General features: G+C 44.9%; 1 protein-coding gene across 2 annotated transcripts in view; it reads left to right on the top strand.

Moving 5' to 3' along the window:
- The first annotated feature begins 1,893 nt into the window (after window positions 1–1,893).
- Window positions 1,894–20,000, top strand: part of SPOCK1 (SPARC (osteonectin), cwcv and kazal like domains proteoglycan 1) — a 562,067-nt gene continuing 543,960 nt past the window's right edge. For both annotated transcript variants that reach the window (XM_037801466.1, XM_037801465.1), the window contains exons 1-2: window positions 1,894–2,022; window positions 2,682–2,867. In XM_037801466.1, coding sequence (XP_037657394.1) covers window positions 2,682–2,867 — 186 coding nt within the window. In that variant the 5' untranslated portion in view covers window positions 1,894–2,022. The remainder of the gene's footprint in view (window positions 2,023–2,681; window positions 2,868–20,000) is intronic.

Raw genomic sequence — 20,000 nt, 5'->3', positions numbered from 1 at the left:
GACATGATATGGAAATACCTAAAATATTCCCATAGTAAAATAAACTGGGGATGAAATGCAGTCCTCAATAGAACAGCTGTAACTTCATCCCTTTCTCTCCCTTTCAAGAAAACTTCTAGGAATGAAAATAATGTTGAGTAATGGATGGATAACCATGACTTTGCTGATGTTTTAAAGAAAAATCACAATCCAACTTCCATACATTATGCTATTACATTGCAACCCCATCATTTGCAGCACAACTTACAACTGAACATACCACATGTCAGGGCATGTTGGCTGAGAAGGGTGGTTCCCGATCATGGTTGGACACCATACATTCATTCATTCATTCATTTATTCATTTTTGAGCTCTTGCTATGTGTCAGGAGCTTGAGGTCTGGATGCTGGGGAAGTAGCAGCGAACAAGTCAAACATGGACTCTGCCCTCACAGAGCTCACAGTCATGTGGGGAGGACAAATGGGGGATAAGTGATTTCAGTGGCAGTTAACTTGTAGCTTGAGAAGCATTGTGTTCCCAAGGTCAGTGTCACCAGGAGTCTTGGCCTTGTCCACAGGCTCAACAAAAGTCTTTCTGAAGAAGTGAGGATGATTAGCTGAGGGATGAATTTGTGAGGCCCATGTTGGAGCAGGGTGGGGAGAGTGGTCCAGGCACAAGTGTACACCCAGAGCTGGGGGGAGCCCCACTCCACTGATGTCCTGACCCAAGGCCGACCTGTCTGGGAAGTCAGGGAAGGACCAGGGAGTGGTATGAGGGTCAGCCAGAGAGGTGCACAGGGGTCAGCAGGGTCTGGGAGCTACAGGTGGGAGTTTGGTGTTTATCAGGAAACAACATGGGGAGTTTTAAGTGTGAGTGTGTGTGGAGGGGAGGGGTGACAGTGTGGTCAGGCTTGTTCTAAAAGAGCGGCCAGTTGTCTGGGAGAGAATGGGGTGTAGTGGTAGGATGGTAAGGCAGCAGGGAGAACAGCCTAACAGGACAGGCCTGGGCTCTGTTAAGACCTTTCTAGTTCTGATCAGACTTGGCTGAGAATTCAGAAAAAGGGGTGGGGTGGCCAGCCACATTTCTCACTGTCTTGTCCCCCACCCCCCATCACCTCCAGTAAAGCCAACAGTCTAGTGCTGGGGTGAGTTCCCAAGGGGGTGGGGGTTGGGGCAGAAGCTTCTTTGTGGAAGACTCCCAAGGGATACCTACAGTATCCAAGTGGGACACACAGGTGTAGAAATTATAGAAATGGAGGCTAGAGGGGCTGTCTTAAGAGACCTATAGCAGTGGGCATGGTAAAGGGAACAGGGGTGCAGAGATGGGTTCCAACACGTGGGTGGGTACGGCCTCTGGGATGGACAGTGCAGAAAGTGATCCACCTTGGTGCCTGACAGGGTAGAGGTCTACAAACTTTTCTGTGCATTAAAAGCACCTGGGGAGCTCGTTAAAAGTGCAGACTCTTGGACCCGCTCCTAAGGAATGCTGACTCAGCAAATCTGGGGCGGGAGCCAGCAATCCGCATTTTAAGAAGCCCTCTCCTCCTCACCTACGCGATTCTGATTTAGGCGGCCCAACGACCTCACTTTGGAGAATGCCTCAACAATGGCCGGCTTCTTTGCTTTATATCCTCAGTTGCCTCAGCTGTCTCTTACTAGCTTGGGCCTGCAAGCTTATTTCAGCTTGATCTTATTTCATTAAGAAAACCGGAACTCGGAAGAAAAAATGGTTATAGATAAGCACATCCCGGGATGCGGGACCTGAGGCTGCCGCGCTATCCGGCGGGCTGCACCGCAGCGGAAGACCGCCAGGGGGCGCCAGAGGCCTCGGCTGGCGCTCTCAGGCTCCTCCGCCCGCGGACGCCGCGCCCGAGCGAGCGAGCCCGTGGAGCCAGAGCGCTGCGGGCTCACAAAGCTGCCGGACGCTCGGCTGCGGCGGGTGGCAGGAGCGCAGGGGGAGCGGGTCGGCTGACCAGCCTTCTCCGCGACCGCGCCACAGGAGCGCGAGCAACTCGGACGCGGGGACCCGGGCTGGCCCCCAAGGTACGTGCTCCGCGGAACCCCGCGCCTTAAGTTGGTGTAGTTGGGACCTCCCCGCGGCGATCCAGGGGGCTGGGAGGTTCAGGGCCTGGGCGAATCTCCGTGCGCCCCTCTTGCCTACAGGGTGGGCAATGGGAGAGCCTTTCCTTGTGCTACTAACGGAGACCCCCAGCCGCGCCCCCTCCCTTGTTGCTGCCGAGCCTGGGCTGCTGTTCAGAGCCCCATATTCCCCTGCCCCAAAACTGCATGCGCCTCTTTGGGGGAGCGACTTGCGGGTCGAAGGCTCCCCGTTTTGGGGGGCGGGTGGGGGTGGGTCCTGAAGCCTCTGATCCAAGAGCAGGGTTCTGTGGGGCACCCGGAGAATTGGCGAGAAGGGTCTTCTATAGTTTAATAGTAGCTCCCTTATTTATGACGCAGCCTTCTAATCTGTAACTGAGTCCCCCATTGGCGAGAGGGGTCCCTAGGTCCGCGACAAGCGCCCCAGGGATGTGAGATGACTCTGCCCGCGCCTCTCTGATTCCCCGGCTCCCATAGCTGGAACCCGCCTCGTAGGCGCCCGGGCGCTCGAACACCTCGGTAACCCGAGAGGGGTTCGCCCCCGTCCTCCCTCTCCTCCCCTCCCCTGCTCACTGCCCCGGCCTGCCCCTGCCCCTGCCCCGCAGATGCCGGCGATCGTCGTGCTTGCGGCGGCGGCCGCCGCGTGGTGCTTCCTCCAAGTGGAGAGCCGGCACCTGGACGCGCTGGCCGGAGGCGCGGGCCCCCACAACGGCAATTTCCTAGACAATGACCAGTGGCTGAGCACCGTCTCCCAGTATGACCGGGACAAGTACTGGAACCGCTTTCGAGATGTGAGTAACCGCCGCAGGCCAGGGCGGCAGCGGGGATGGGGGGCAGAGGGTGGGGTGGGGTGAGGGTGGGGGCTTCTCCGAGAGGGCGCCTCTGAGGCGGGGTGGGGGTGGGAACTGGTGTAGACGTCCCACGGGCGGCTTGTCTGTCCTTGGTTCCGGGGCTGCTTTGCCTGAGAAGAACTTTAAAAAGAACTTCCAAGGATTGATGGGCTTGCCTGTTACCTGTGGCCCAGGTGTGTGTATTTGTAGGTGTGGGGGAGGCAACAGCACTAAAATAGGGCGTGAACAGCTGAGCAGCTCCGGAGAGGCGGGGCTCCCTAAGCTTTTGAGTTCTAACATTGGTGGTTGACTTTGACTGACCCCCTAGAGAACCTCTCCGCAGTAAGAGGAGTGATTTGGAACATCTCTGGGGGTTGCCAGAAAATTCCTGCTGGAGAGGTTAGGCTGAGGGGTGGGGAGGCGTGTGTTAAGCTCATTAACTAGGAAGCCAGGTGTTCCTAATGCAGACTGAAGTTTGCTGGGGTCACAACAATGATCCTAATAAAATGGTGGGGGTGGGGGTGGTGTGGTGGTTTGCACCTGGGCATCTTTGGGGGATGGGGAAAGGAGCAAGCAGATCTGGAGGGAAGCCAGGGTGGCAGAGGATTGTTCTTCTGGGGGAGCCCTGGGAGGGGAGAAGGTAACTGAATTATTCCTGGGCACCCAGAGGCACCTCTACTGCCAGTTTCTGCTCCACGACCGGCTGCCGCTCCCCAGGTGTGCCCCACAGGAGCAGGAGACACCTGGCTCAGGCCTTCCAGCAGATGGCGTCCCCTCTGTCCTTGTGGGAGCTGCTGCCAGCTTCCTTACCAGCTATCCCAGGTGGCTGGGGCCATGCGCTTCTTAGTTGGGGACTAAGAAAGAAGTTTTATGGTACTTAATAGTAGGAATTTCTGTCCTTGAGAGACCCATCCACAGAGTCCCTTGTTTTTGTCAAAGGGCACTATTTACAGGCTCTTTTAGGAGGGAGGTGTGTAGGGTCATCCTTCTTCCATAGGGTTCTTCTGAGCCCCATTCCCAGTACCTCCAGCCCTTGCAGGGAGAGGGTCTGAGGAATTCACTGAATTCTAGATTTCTTTTTTTCACTTTCTAAGCTAGGGTATCCTCTCCAGGTCCCCTTCCAGAGAAGCACAGTGTGCCCATAGCCTTGAGTGGGAGCTTGCTTATCTCTCCTTCCTCCATTCCCTTTACCCTTCCTTTAGTAGATGTTGTGCTACTTCTCTTTGAAAGGGGCTTTGCAACCTTTCAGTGAACTTTCACAGTCATTTAAGGCCATACTTTCACAGTAGATATGTCATCCTCCCCCTTCCCCCCAATAATATGGGATTCTGGCCACACCTCACCCCATGTCTTGTATCCATCTTTGATCCCCTTTCTCCTTGGCCTGGGAAGGTGTTGCTTAGTGCTCTGAGGAGCTCTGTACTGTCTACCTTTGCCAATGGCTAAAAAAGATGCCCAAACCGTGAAGCTTTTATTCATGGACTCCATGGGGTAGGGATAATTTAGCATTAAAAAAAAAATCATTATATTTTAGATCGAGTTAAGGAACAGGACAGATGCTAAACTCTGATAGAGGTGGAAGAATTGGGCCTGTTTTAGAGGTAAGGGCCACCTTTCCAAATGCCTTGGTTTACATGGCAGCTGAATACGACTGAAAGCACCTGTGTGTGTTGGGCCTTTGGGTTTTGGAAAGATTTACTCTACTTTCATGCTATTCAAGATTTTCTAGTTTCATGTATCATAAGTGTGAAATTATCCTTAATTTCTTTTCAGCTTTAAGTTTTTAAAATTTGGAATTTGTTTCTTCTCTTTCCTGGGAATTGTGACATTTTTATCCTTGGAGCATTGCTTCTCCAAACTTATCCTGAGGCTCATCTGGGGTATTTGTTAAATTATAGCACTGAAGCTCTTCCCCTGGAGATTCTGATTCCATATTCCTGGGGTGAGTCCTGGGAATCAATATTTTAAACAAACCTACGAGGTTAGTCTAATGATGTTTGATAAATCCTATCTTAGATTTTGTAAAAATGTCCAGGGCTTAATAGCAAAAAGAGAAAAGCTTTTATGTTCACATTCACTGTTTTCTGTTTCTGGAGCAGTTTTAGGTGTTGAACTATTTTCAGCAGCATGTATGTTTTAAAATGATAATTTAATCTAGCGTACTATTAACAGCTAAAATTTTTAAAAAAATCCCTAAATCCTCTCTCATCCACCATTTTATATGTTTCACAGAGTCTTCGGATAGTAGCAATGGCTCAGACATAATTTAATGCCATTAACCTCTTCAAAGTGCTGTGAAACTCAAACCAGATGCTCTTTCAGGGCAAGTCCAAGTGTTCCAGTTGGGTCATTTACTTGGAATAACCACAAAGCCTGGTTCCCTTGGATCAGGGAGTAAAGGCTGTTTTCTGTAGAAGCCAGCTATCCAGTGGACAATGGACAAAACCCTATCTAGTGTTGCAATTGCTCGGCCAGCCTGATCATTTTCACTGAGCCAGGTCTTGCTTGATGTTGACAAAGCCCCAGCTTCTTTGCTGTTGTGTTAGTTGTTTTGTTGAAGCCACTCATAACTTTGAAAGGCTGTGCCCTGTTATGATACTTGTCAGTTGATGGGCCAACTTTGAAGTGGAAACAATGGTGGTATGCGTGCTCCATGTTCCCCTGAAAGTTGGGTTTGCTGTGACTTTTCTGGGATGACCTTATGACCTCTAGTTATTCTTACGTGTCCTACTGCTCTAGGCATACAAGTAATTAACTATCCCCTTCATTCCAGAAGTGAAACCTTCAGAACTACTCCTTGGCTTGTTACCTGGAGCAATTGATGCAGGAGAAATGACAGCATTCAGAAAATCATTCCTAAATGTGGTTGTTAGTTTGATAATTATGCTTCTATAAACGCTAGCAATTGGGATGTTCAGGCAGATGGAGACCGAGACTTTTGCACAAATACTGAATTAAGACGAAAGATATGAATAAGGCAGGTGCCTGTATTAAATTATGCATTATTTCCCTGTCTCAAACTGTTATGCATTTAACTTCTCCATGATATGTGGTTGAGAGATCAAGGTGGCGCAACCATTCTCCCATTTTTCTGCATCTGATTTGACTTTGGCTTTCCATAACTCTTATTTTACTGCTGACCATGTGATGGGCACTGGGCTGAAAGGGAGAGCAAGATAAATAAATGTGATCTCATCTCTCATGCAACCTCTTGTTTACTGGGTGATCTCCTATAATTTATGCTGATCACATTTATTTTTATTCTACTTCTTTAAAAAATATAAATACATATTTATCTTATTGTAAAAGTACATGCTGGTTGTAATTTAAAAATTATGACATTGCAGAAATAGAATCATAGCTAATATTTAGCGAGCCCTTACTGTGCCAGATATTGTTTAAGGTGTTTTACATTATTTCGTTTAATGTTCATAACAGCACTTTGAGAGAAGTACTATTATTATCTCTCATTTGTTGGGAGGTTAAATTGCTTGCCTGAAGTTACAGAGCTGGGTAGTGGAGGAGCCTGGGCTGAAACCAAGCAGCCTGACTCAACTGATCAGGAGTTGAGTAGATATTGGGTGTAAGTCTCCACTGAAATCATATTACAGGTCTTTTCTGCTTCATTGCTGAGGACAATCAGCCAGGAACTTTTAGGTGGAGAGTCGAGTAGGAAGTCAGGTGGGCCCAGTTTATTGTGGAAGTCATGCAAAGACTTATCTTCCAATAATGAGCTTCTGATTTGATTAAAGTAATATTGTTGCTTACACCAAACATAACATTTTCTTTCTTTTGCACACATGGCATTTAACTCCAAGATAATTACCTTTGGCAGTCCCCAAGAATCAGAAGTGTTGCCTTGGCTGGCATTTATTTTACTCCAGTGTGACCTGAGTTTGTAATTCTAATGAGACCAGAAGGACCAGTCTGCACTCTTCATCCTTCTGGCACATTCTCTGTGGGATATGGTGGTCTCTGTAGCAGATTTGGGGTGGCAGCGAGCATCTGATCTGCTCATCTGATCTTAACATCTCAGCTATAATGAGTTTCAAGGGCAAGTGGGGCTTATTGATAGAATAGTGGCTGGCTTAGTCCGTGGGGCTCGTGACAAGAGAGGTGCTATGGCTTACTGGATCAGTCATTAATCCGTCACCATGAAAACTCAGCTTGTAATCAAGAGTAGCAGAAAATCATTTTGTTTAAACAGGTGTAAGGAGACTTAAATGAGTTTGTGATCCTGACTCTTTAATGAACCCACCATCTTAAATCCCCAGTACTAGATGACCACTGATAGAAATAATTATTTCACAGGAGTCATTATAAAGGGACAGATTAAAAGTTGATAGACCTAAGGCTGTTCTTATATTCTCTGTGCCTACCTTTTGTTTGTCCTTGACAGAGAAAAGCTAGATCTTGCCTAGAAAGGATGGTAGGGCTTCTTATTCCAGTTGACCTGCCTCTCCTGGTCACTCCCCCCACCCCCCATAGGACTTCATCTGAGCTGGTTTGAGGGAGGACAAGTGTTGTCCTATATACTGATGAGATTTTGGATGTGAATCTCCATTGTTGCATTATTTTCAAAACCAAGAAGTGGCCCCAAATGGATAATTGGATTTTCTATCTAACTCTTGCTAGGAAAAATGGCTTAATACTAATGAATAGATTAGGATATAAATTTGGCTGCATTAAACAGAGGCTTCATATAACTATGCTTAAACAAGATAGAAAGCCATTTTTTTAAATGTTAAAGACTGACTGGTATGGTGGCCCTGTTCCACAAGGTGTCTAAGGACCCAAGCTCCTTCCACGGTAGGGTTCTACCAACTCAAAGGTGTGACCCTGGTCCATGAGTCCATGGCTCACTGCCTCCTTCCAGCCAGGGAAAGGGGGTGGAGCACAACCCAGAATGTGTATACATGACTTCTGTTTATTATTTTGATGGTCATGTGCTCAATTAAAAGTTTTATTACTATGCAGGATGGGGTAAGAGTAGATAAAAGGAAAGTTGCAGTGTCTGCCCTACCCAAGCATTATTTTTATCATGGGTGGAGGATATGCATTGTAGAATGTTGAGCAGCATCCCCGGCCTCTACCTACTAGATGCCAATAGCATCCCCTGCGTGCCCCCTCCTCACCTCTGAGCTGTGACAGCAAACATTAACTTCCTGTGGGGCAAAATCATTTGCAGTTGAGAACCACTGTGCCAAAGTATTAGAAGATGTACTTTGACCAGATGCCCTCCAAAATGTGATTGGTTCACAGGCCCTGGGTCTACCCTCACTCTTCTCCAAGATGCCTTATGGTTTTTGATTTTTGTGGTTGTTGGTATTGGACAGTAATGGCCATGCCCCCCTTTCAGCACATCCTGCCTTGTTTTCCTCTGAATTTCAATTATCTTACCCATCTTCCAAGGTCCATATCAAGAGTCGCTTCTACATGTAACTTTTTCTAATCCCAGCTTCCAAATTGATATATAAAGGAGAGATGGAGAGCATGGACTGTGGAGTTAGGCAGACCTGGACTTGAATTCTGAGCCCATGTCTATTTCAGATGACTTCTGAGTTAGTAGTAAGGCTATTTCACTTTCTCCTTCATACTCCTGCATGCGTTTATCAAACTGAGTGATCTTAACACCAGGCTTGTTCATGGGGCATAACGTTCGCAGAAAGGAGGTTACCTATTGCTAACTCCTAAAATCTCCTTCCAGCCTGGGGGCTCAAGTTCCGGACATTCTGAACCTCAGGATGGAGGTGGCTGGAGGTGGGGGGGAGCGGTACAGTTTCCACTGTCCCTTCTAGGCCCTGACCTCCATGCTGTTTGGTGACTTAGATCTCAGTGTGTCAACCAAACAGGCTGGAGGTAGAAAGTCCCCCATGGCAGACCTCATCAGGGACCATGGCTCAGGAATTTTATAGGACATCTCCCCATCCCTTGCCAAGACCTTTCTTTGGCTATGGGAGCAAGGCCAACTTTTCTGAGGCCATCACATCAGTAGAGGGGACTTATCTCCTATCCTACTGTCCTGTCCTTTCATTAGTAAGTCTCCTTTAGAGGGATGGGGACCTAATTATTAGCTCAACTGTTTTATCTTGCTTGGGGACACAAAGTAATATTAGTAATTGAAATAATTTATAATAAATTATTATTAATTCACCTAATGTAACATATTCAAAACCCAAACATACTCAGTATCTAACCCTGAACCCATTCAGGATGATTTATTTTACTTTTTCTCTGATGAGGTGACCATATATGTTCCTTTGGAAATTCCTCAGACCCAAGCTCACATTTGGTCTTATCTTCCTATGTAAAATAATTACAGACATTTCCTGGGTAAAAATTAAATAATTTCCCCAATGATACAAGTATTTTTTTCACTATGTTTCATCCAATATAAGTTGCCATCAATTGTAAGGTGTACCGTTTTTACGCACTAAGAAAGGAAACAGTATCTGGAACTAAGAATTTTGTAGACCCCTGCATAAAGCTGGGACTCCAGAGGCTCACACACTCAGTGTAGGAATAAATAGAAATAAGCCCACTGCGTAGAAAGGGACAGCAAGGAAACTCACATATTTCCACCTTGGCGCTGGTAGATGAAGGGTAAAGAATACTCCCTGAACATTTGAACAAACTGGCACTCACAGATTTCTGGTCTAAATCCACACTACCATTGTGGCCCCCAAAACCTCATGCAGTTAATTTGGTTTAAAGTAGTCTCAGGTTGTTTATTGTATCTGAGTCTCTGACTCCTCATTTATGAAGTGGGGATAATGACACTATATTGGTGAGGTCTCTAGATTGCACATGATTGAAATCTGTTCTAAGCTGGAAGAAAAGAAAACTTAATCACTTTGGGAAGTGAAAATTCAACTGATAAGCTGTGGCTTTAGGTAAGGCTGGATGCAAGGGCTCAGGGCTCAGGTTATGCCACTGGATTTGGTTTATGTGTCTGTCATTCTCTCTGCTCTGACCCCATCTTTGTACTTTATTTCCCTTATGTTGGCTTTGTTCTCAGGCTGGTTAGTTTCATGTGGTGGCTCAAGGCAACTACAAATTTACATCATCGTCTTATTTTTCTGTCCCAGTAGTACCAAAGTCCCAGAGTTGACACTTGTCAGATTTACCTCTATTATGTACCCTTACCTCAATCAGTCCCTTTGACCAAGCTGGTGGAATATGCTGATTGGCTGGCCTGAGTCATGTACCTGGTCCTGGGTCTGGGGGCTGGAGAGGAAGGATGGTGGGGCTTCATTGGATCACTCGGTTTAGGGGTGCTAGAGAGGTGGTTCCTTACGGGGAAATGCATACCTGGTGAGCCAGAATCAACAGATGTCCTCTACATTAACCAACCTCATAGGGTTGCCATAAAGGGTAAATGAGCTAATGTATGTTGGTGCTCTTAGAACAGGCCTAACAAATACTTAGTAGGTAGAGGATATTACTTTTATTAATGTTAACAACTCCTTTAGACTTTAAGATATTACTCCTTGATTTATGGATGTATATGACTATATTTTAGCTTCTTTCACAGTTGCATGCTTCCTGAATTAAAGGCTGAGTCTTACCATGCCATGCCCTTTTTGACTTGAATTATATCCTAAACCCACCTCGTGGATTAACTCCTGGGAAAGGAAAGCTTTTAGAGGCATGATAGGCACATGCACTTTTATTGTCTAGATAGGTAGAAATTCTGGGTCACATACACACATTGAAAAATACTTTTTTTTCGTCTAACCCCTTATTTTCAAGCCAGAACCTCACAATTTTGTAATCACTTTGAAGGTAAACTGTTGTATATACCTTGGGTTTCCTAGAACTTTACCATAGAGTCTAGCACCAAAAGCTGCTCAATGAATGTTTGATGAAGTTCAATGAATGAATGAATGAACTATTCCAGACCAGAACTTTCCACCCCTTGGGGAGATTCTGTGCAGAGGGCTGGCCCAGGGAGTCATGCTGGCTTTGGATATGTGTGTTTCTTTCTGTTAGAAGTTGATGACAATGTTGGATGGCAACAGATGGGGTGGGCATGCGGAGAGGCCAAGGTAAGCTGACCAGGAAGCCCAACTGCCTCACAGTTCCGGTACAATCCCTGAATCTGTGAGAAGCTCTTTGAGGCCGAGTCATGGCATGGTAAGGAGCCTACAGTTAACCAGAGTTCACATTCCAGTCTTGGAAGTCCAAGCTTCGTTGTTTTTGCCAGACTATTTTTTTTTTGAGCCTGAGAGTCTTCATCTAGAAAACTGGAATGATAATGCCTATTTCCTGGGATTTTGGGAAGGACTGATTGAGCACATGTTATAACTAGATGCTCATGATCTTGGAGGGGCTGGTATACTTGCTATTCGGATTTGCTTGCTTCTGATTTATCACTTCTCTTAACTTCTGCCTTGTGAACATGAATGAGTTGTGGACACACAGCTATAGATGCTGCTTCTTGAGTTGTGTCTTGGAGAAATGTTGGGGAAATTTGTTCCATTATCTTTGAGCTTGTCTTTACTCCATTCCTTATCAGTCTGGAAGGCTTTGTAAGGTTGCATTTGGTCTATCCTCTCTACTGTTTTCCAGTTGCAGCTCCTTGGCACAGAAGAACTTCCCTTCATATTTTACATTATTGCTGAGCCTCTTCTGAAACAGGCAACACTAATCACACAGGGCCTGGGAGGGGTCTATGCCCAGCTGTGCCTGAAAAAATTCTGGTTATAGGAAGGGTTCCCCAGGGAACTGTGTTATGTCTGCTAAACCCTAATTGGCATCACTTTTAATGTTAAGCGCTGATGCAATTGCCTCTAGTCCATCTCAAGAAGTAAAACTCTTTTTGTCCTGGAGAGAGGCCCCAGGCTGGTTTTATGTAGTGGTTTAGGTTCCATATTAAGGTAAATGATCCAGCGAGCACTCTCCGTGCTTTCCCAGCACTCTGTACATCCAGCATCTACAGTTTGACCTTGGTTCTGCATTAAGATTGGTGTCACTGTCCTTGGGGAAGTTCCTGTATGGTCTAGCAAATGCTTCTCTTCGGAGTTCAGGCAGTGCCCACGCTCTGGGTTTGGTTTTAGAACCAGCAGGAAAATACTAGTAGGATTGGCCAAGCCTTTGTTCCTTCTCTCCACAGACCTCACTCTTCAGTTCCAGATCATTACAGGCTATCAGAGGACCTCTGATTCAGAACAGCGGAAGCAGGTTGGCTGTGCTTTAGGGAAACCCAAATAATAACAAATAGTAAAGACAGGACCTGGTGGTTTATTGGTGCAAAAATGTTCTTCAAATGCTGGCGATGTGCCAGCCTTTGCTAGGTGCTGGGTGAAGAAGATAGACATGGTTCATAACCTCCTGGAATTTATGGACTAGTGGTGGTAGACAGATAAACAATTACAAAAGAATCATTTAGGTACAGTTGAGAGAAGTGCTACAAATTTCTAAGAAAATGTAATGGGAGGGTAAATTTATTCTCATGGGCCATGGCATGCCTCTTCGAGGAAAGTATTGAAGCTGACACCTGTGGGATGAGCAGGAGTTACCCAGGTGAGAAGAGGAGGTAGTTGCACTCCACACAGTGGGCAGAGCATTCCAGACGTCTTGAAGCAGAAAGACCTTGGTGTGTTTCCATTAGAAGTGTTTGTTCCAGGATTCCCTTAAGTAGCAAGCTCTTTGCGTATTTAAAAACCACACTTTGGACATTTCAATTTAATGCACATTTTTGGGGCAGGCAGATAAGGTACACAGATGGCCCAAGTATTTGGGAGGATGGCCTGTTCTTTTTGTTTCCTCTTTGTGCCTTTCTGTGCTGTCATCCGCAGCCGTCTCTATCGTGTAAATATCCCTTGCCCTTAGCCACCCTTCCAACCCCTTTAAGAGAGTAATTCCTACTTCTCTAGTGTCTGCAGCTGATGACTTTCTCCTTCCCCTGTGGTCAAGTGCCCGGGCCTCAGAGCTCCTAGAATTCCCTTTGCTGTTTAGAAATGTGGGTGTTATAGAGTATCTTGGCCAGAGTGATGATTTGTGAAGTTTGTGTTAAAAAAAAAAAGTGAGACTTGTTTAAATGGATTGCTCTTGTTCTCCCACCCCACCCCTCTTGCATCTACCATCGTTGAGACCAATTAGTGCCAGGCTTTGAGGCTACACATGAAAAGTAAGATTTCTGCCTTTAAGGATCACATTTTAAGGGAGAAACAGACATGCAAGCAGCTTCTTTAGCCGCATGTGGGGAAGGCTGAACAGTAAATGGCATTTTGTAGCCCCTGGGTCCTCCCAGTGTCTCTATGACCAACAGGAGGATAAAGGCTTCTCCTTGGGAAGGAGGAAAGATGCAATCACAGACTGGTGATGTAAATTACCTGTGGTTCTTCTAGGACAATACTAAGGTCAAAGTCAACTTTACTGGGTTGCTTTTCTTATGATTCTATTAAACTGTGTCTCTTTAAAACATACTTTTCTTTGGTGAAAGTACTAACTTAAAATTGCAATGGGGAAGAAAAGGAAGGACACATTATACAACTCTTTGTACTAATTTGCAAACTCTTCCTGTGTGATCTACCACATGTTATACTACAGAGAACACTGTCTACATTTCCTAGCATAATTATGTGGTGGGTGAGCAGGCATTTATGCAAAGTCTGTTGGTGTCTGTGATTGGAGCAGGGAAGCAGAACTTACTGCAGGTTCCAGGCAATCTTCATACAAATAAAACATAGGGAGAGCAAAGCAGCAATCTCCACTTTCTATTTCAGCTCGGCCCTTTCTGTCCCACCATGTAGATGGGCTCACCGTAACTCAATTCTAAGAGAGGCCGGGCCAAGTTGCAGGTGACTAGCCATATCCAAGGCAAAGAGGGAAGATGCCAAGAAAGAGATGCAGGAGCAGCGATTCTAAGAGTTACATTTTTGTATGCTTGAAAAATCACTGATGGGACTGGTTTAAAATGTGTATTTCAGCCTCCTAGTCCAGGCTGTGGTCTTCAGTAGGTCAAAGGTGGGGCCCAGGAACCTGCATTTTAAATAAGTAGATCACATGATTGTGATGCAGGGGTTCTCAGATTGCATTTTCAGAAAATCTTGGAGAATTATTATTCACCCCAAATAGCCAACATCACTAGCTCCAATGAATAATGAAATTGTAGACCAAAGTAGCAATTTATTTTGAAGACTTGCAGTGAATTGTTATGCGCAGTATTTTCCCAAGTGGTACCCAGCAGGGCTACCATTGACATCAGCGAAAAGGTCTTGCTTTCTAGTGTCTGTGTCTTTACAGGGCTCAGTGGCAGCCATTGTCATGAGATGTTGTTCCTGGAGTGGATAACATTTGACTGTCAACTGGCTTCTAGAGCATTAGGGATCTCTGTGCAACTGAACACAGTGGCATTGATGTGGGGCCTTCCACATGACAAGGTCCCAGAGGATCATCTAAGAAAATCTTCCTGCCTCCAAAAGGACCTAGTCCCAGTCAACTCTGGTCTGATTTTGCATTTTCTCTTGCAGAATTGATATGTTTTAAGCATAGATGAGCTGAGGGAAGCTGACTATGACATTAGTTTTATTTCAAAATGAAGATGGAATTGGGTGTTAAGTGTATGAAATAAACGAGGAATGGTGATGTAATAAAGAAGGTTTGCTCTCCTGGTAGGTGTGCCCACAGGCCCAGAGATACAGATATTGGCATTTGGAACCACACAGAAGGTCAAGGGATATGGTCCAGGCAATGGCACTATCTGCTACTCTCTTCTTGGTGTATTAAATCCTTAAATCCTTTGGTTTGGTTGGCCAGATTATTCTGGAAAGATCAGATGACATTAAAAGCAAAGGCTTGCCAAAAAGTTTAAAAAATTTTTGAGGGTCTGTTCCGGTTTGTTAATGCTGCCATTGTGCAAAACACCAGGAATGGATTGGCTTTTATAAAGGGGGTTAATTTGGTTACACAGTTACAGTCTTAAGGCCGTAAAGTGTCCAACAATTGGGTACCTTCATTGGAAGGTGGCCGATGGTGTCTGTAAAACCTTTTAGCTGGGAAGGCACGTGGCTGGGGTCTCCTGATGCTGGGTTGTGTTCCAGCTCTTCTCTCAGCCCCTGTGCATTCTTCAAAGTGTTGCTCTTAGGGCGTTTATCCTCTCTTAGCTTCTCCGGAGCAAAAGTCTTCTTTCAAAGGCCGTCTCAAAAATGTCTCTGTAAGCTGGAGCAGCGAACTCCTTCTGTCTGAGCTTCTTATATAGGACTCTAGTAAACTAATCAAGGCCCACACTGAATGGGCGGGGCGACACCTCCAGTGATTCAATTCAGACCCACCCTGAATAGGTGGGGTAACACCTCCATGGAAATTATCCAATCCAAGTTCTTGTCCACTGTTGATTGAGTCACATCTCCATGGAAATGCTCAATCAATAGGTTCCAACCTAATCAACACTAATATGTCTGTCCCTGCAAGATTGCATTAAAGAATATGACTTTTTCTGGGGGACATAATATATACAAACCAGCACAGGGTCATAATCAACAATATTCCTTATTCTGAAGCCATTGCCTGCCGAACAAATTCTCAAACTTTTCTTTACTCAGTGTTCTGAATTCCCTCTAATTAATGGTAAATTAATGGCAACTAAAATTGATAAAGCTATTGCTAAAGGGAGAAAATAGTTAAGCCTATTGAAGAGACAAGTATGGTTATTATGGGGCATTTGGGTAGTTTCCAAGTCTTTTCATACTCATTTGACATGGTGATCCCTTTGTAACTTTGGTGGACTTGGTTGATTGGTGTCCAGCACTTTTATCCGTCCAAGGCCTCACCTTCCATCTGAGCCAGCTAGTTCTGCTGTGTTTCTAAACCTGGTCCATAACTTTTGACCATCTGTCTTGAATGAAGCCTATATCACTTTCAGTGAATGAGTCAAAGTGCTATCCATGGTAAAGATAAAGTAATGCTGTCTTTTCTTTATAGGTATTAGAGAAATTGTGTGATTTTTGTATTCAGGATTATTGGCTTAAAATTCCTTCCTATCTCAGAAGACCTTTGCATGTGCTTTCTGAGTGTTTTCCTTTGTTTCTGTCTGTGGCCATCCTGAACCTAGAGGTTTGCCTGTCTGAAAACCAGATCCTAATACACCGATGCAGTAGTTTTGTTTGTTCACTTATTCATTCATTCACACCACAGGTACTAATTGGCCAGGCTACTATATACCAGGCACTGCACTGGGTACTTAGGGTATAGTGGGGGCAAAGCAAACGTGATCCCAGGCCTCTTGGAGTCTGTGGTTGTCTTCTCTAAAGTGAAGTGACGCAAACAAGCGTCATGGTGGTCAGGAAAACCGGCTGGGGTTATTCTGCAAAGAAAAAGGCCTTGTCTGCAAATGGACCAGAGCAGTTCAGACCATGACCCTGGGCCATGTCTTTGTGGGAGTAGCTTTGGCCTCCATTTCTGCATCTGGTGGTCAAGCCTCTTCCACTTACCTTCCTGAAATACTGGGTGATCCCTGATGTTTTTTTCCTGAGTTTTGGGACCCAGACACTGCCAGGAGAGGGATGCTGGTTACTACAACTGAGGTGGGAAGTTTGGATGAGACAGAACTTGACATGGAAGCCGATGTGTTGTGAGTTTAGTTCTTGTCAGAGCTCTAGGTCAGTGTCCCGTAGCAAGCGGAGACAGAATCATGGAACAGATTTCTCTGTCCTCAGCAGCCAAGGATTGGTAGGGAGTAGGTTTCATTGAAGTACAACACACATAGAGCAAAGGGTACATGACATAAATGTACTGGTTAATGCACTTTCACAAAGTAAACACACCCGTATAATCAGCAACCAGATCAAGAGACAGAATATTTTCAGCATCTGGGGAGTTTGTCTTGTTTGCCTTCCAGTCATTACCTAACCAGCTCCCAGGGCGATACCTCTCCTGACTTCTAACACCACATTTTTGTTTTGCCTTGTTTTTATACTGTGTTCTAGTTTGCTAATGCTGCAGAATTCAAAACACCAGAGATGGATTGGCTTTTATAAAAAGGGGGTTTATTTGGCTACACAGTTACAGTCTTAAGGCCATAAAGTGTCCAAGGTAACACATCAGTAATCGGGTACCTTCACTGGAGGATGGCCAATGGCATCCGGAAAACCTCTGCTAGCTGGGAAGGCACGTGGCTGGCGTCTGCTCCAAAGTTCTGGTTTCAAAATGGCTTTCTCCCAGGACGTTCCTCTCTAGCAAGCTTGCTCTTCTTCAAAACATCACTCACAGCTGCACTGCGTTCCTTCTCTTTGAGTCAGCTCATTTATATGGCTCCACTGATCAAGGCCCACCCTGAATGGGTGGGGCCATGCCTCCATGGGAATATCTCATCAGTCATCACCCACAGCTGGGTGGGGCACATTCCAAGCAAATCTAATGAGTACCAAAACGTCTGCCCCACAAGACTACATCAAAGATAATGGTGTTTGGGGGATACAATACATTCAAACTGGCACATACTGTTATAAATGGAATCACTGAGAGTGTTCTCTTTGGTGTCTGGCTTCTTTTGCTCAATATTAAATTTGTGATACTCATCCACAGTGTTGTGTGCTGTTGTTTGTTTGTTCTCATTGCCATATGAATATTCCATAATCTATTTACCTGCTGTTGTTGAGGGACATGTGAGTAGTTTCCAGGTTTTGGCTATTACAAAGCAGCACATCCTTAGTCCATACCTGGGCGTGGAATCCGTTGGTCCTAAGATAGGTGGATGTTCAGCTTTAAAAGATGTGGTTAAACAGTTTTCTAAAGTGATTTTACCTGTTACTCCTCCTCTCCTACCCCTCCCCAACCACTAGTGTATGAAAGTTCCACTGGGAGCAACATTTTTGTTTTACAGATTCAGGAATTTAAAAAAAAACAAAATTAAACTGTACAATCTAATTCATACATCCAATTCAACAAAAACATATTGAGCATGTATTACAAGTCAGGTACTCTCTACCCTCATGGAGCTTATGTTCTAGTTGGAGAAGAAAGACAATAAGCAGTTACAGGTATGACAATTGGCCAAAATTGCTACTGATAAAAATAAACTATGGTAAAGAGACTATAGAGGGGATGTAGTTACACTCTAGCTGTGGGTTTACCAGTTTTCTTTTGACTTGAATTTGTTCTTTTTCCAATTTGAAGTACTAGATAATTTTAAAAAAAAGAATTTAGAAGATACAGAAAAAGAGAAATCATTTCCTTACTATGTATAGTTGCTGATAATATTCTTTGGTCTATTTGCCTCTATTGGACTTTTTAATACTCAAGTTTTTATTTTCATGGTTGATATTTTGGTGTGTGCAGGCCTCTCCCCCTCCCAAATAACACAAACATTTTAGCATGGTGCTATTCTTTGCAAATGGTACTTTAATGGTGTGTGTTAGTCCAGTGAATGTATATACTACAATATAGCAAATAAAAATACCCAGTGATAACCAGTGAGTTGTTTCCATTTTTCTCCTTATTCTAAATGATTATGTGATGAATAATTTTGTACACATGGCTCTTTCTGCATTTAGAATTATTTCCTTACGATTTATTCCCAGAAGTAGAAATGCTTGGTGTACTGGCATGGGCATTTTAAAGGCCATTGAGATGTATGTTACCATGTACCAATTCTACCCCCAGAACTGTAGAATGTTCCTCTTTACTGCACCTTTGCCAGTATTGGGTATCAGCAGTGTGTGTGTGTGTGTATATATGTATGTATGTGTATATATATATAAATTTTTTTTTTTTTTTTTTGGTAAAGAAGCATGTGATAGAAACATGGCATGCCAAGATATTTGTGAATTCCAGTCGACACAGGTAAAGATGATGCATGCAAGAGACCTGATTGGGAGGGACATTTCTCTGATACCTGTTGATATTGTGTTAGGGAAACAGGTGCCAGAGACCAGCAGCTCACCTGAGTTGGGGTGCTGAGGCCGTCGCCCTTTCTCACATTTGCATCTGACCTTGAGAATGCTTTGCAGAGCCTGCTCTCTGTAGAGCCCTTTGAACTCACTGTGGAGATATTAATGAATCCCGGCCTTGTTCATTATTAGGAGCAGGAGCGGATGCTCCAAGCGTGATTTTAAGTCAAAGAGCTGCTGCTGGATCCTCTGCCACTGGTGCAACTTACAAATGCTATAATGCCCTTGTGGTGAAGTGAGTAAGAGGAAATCATTAAAAACCAAGTCCATTTGTACCACAACGATAAAGTGGTTTCTCCTGTTGAATGCTGACAAGGCCTGGGCCCATGTCTCGGTCTTCATTTGTGTTCCAGACATCTGCCTGATTGTCATTACCCAATATTCCCTCCCTCTGTTCTCGCAGCAGGCCTGCTGGTATGCTTGCCTCAAGAGGGGGCACGGGTTGCCCTGAGGTGCTGTCTCAGCATTATGACCACAGGTGGGAAGCACAGCAGTTCTCTGGATCTGTGTCAGCTCTTTGGGAGCTCTCTCTAGGCCTAGACCCGTGCTTCTCCATCGGGGATGATTTTGCCCCCAGGGGGCATTTGGCAATGTCTGGAGACATTTTTGGTTGCCACAGCTGGGGCAGGGCTGGGGGCAGGAAGCGGTGCTACTGGCATCTAGTGGGTAGAAGTCAGGGGTGCTGCTAAACATTATACAATGCACAGAAGAGCCCCCACAACAAAGAATTATCCAGCTCAAAATGTCAGTAGTTCCGAGGGTGAGAACCCCTGGCCTTGAGATGTAGTTGCTCCTTTTATTATTATTCTTTAACGCGAGGTATAGTCCAGGTTGGTAAAGTTGAGAATAGGGGGCGGGGATGCATGTGAGTTGCCATTCTTTTTTTTTTTTTTTTTTAATTTTTTCCTTAAAATATTTTTTCTTATTAAGGAGGCTGTGGATTTACAAAATAATCATGCATAAAATACAGGCATCCTATATAGCTCCCTATTATTAAAACCTTGCATTGGTGAGGTACATTAATTACAATTTAAGAAAGTATATTTTTATAATTGTACTTTTACTATAGTCCATGGTTTAACTTACGGTTCACTGTTTATGTTGTGCAGTTCCATGGATTTTCCTTTTAAAAATTTTTGTTCTCCGCTGGAACAATGCCAGGGATCCATGAAGGGAGCACTGTACGGCTCCAAACTTCCCT

This window comes from Choloepus didactylus, chromosome 13 (genome assembly GCF_015220235.1).
Source record: "Choloepus didactylus isolate mChoDid1 chromosome 13, mChoDid1.pri, whole genome shotgun sequence".
NCBI classification, from domain to species: Eukaryota; Metazoa; Chordata; class Mammalia; order Pilosa; family Megalonychidae; genus Choloepus; species Choloepus didactylus.
The sequence above is the reverse complement of the archived record's forward strand: the minus strand, read 5'-3'. Positions and strand labels throughout refer to the sequence as shown.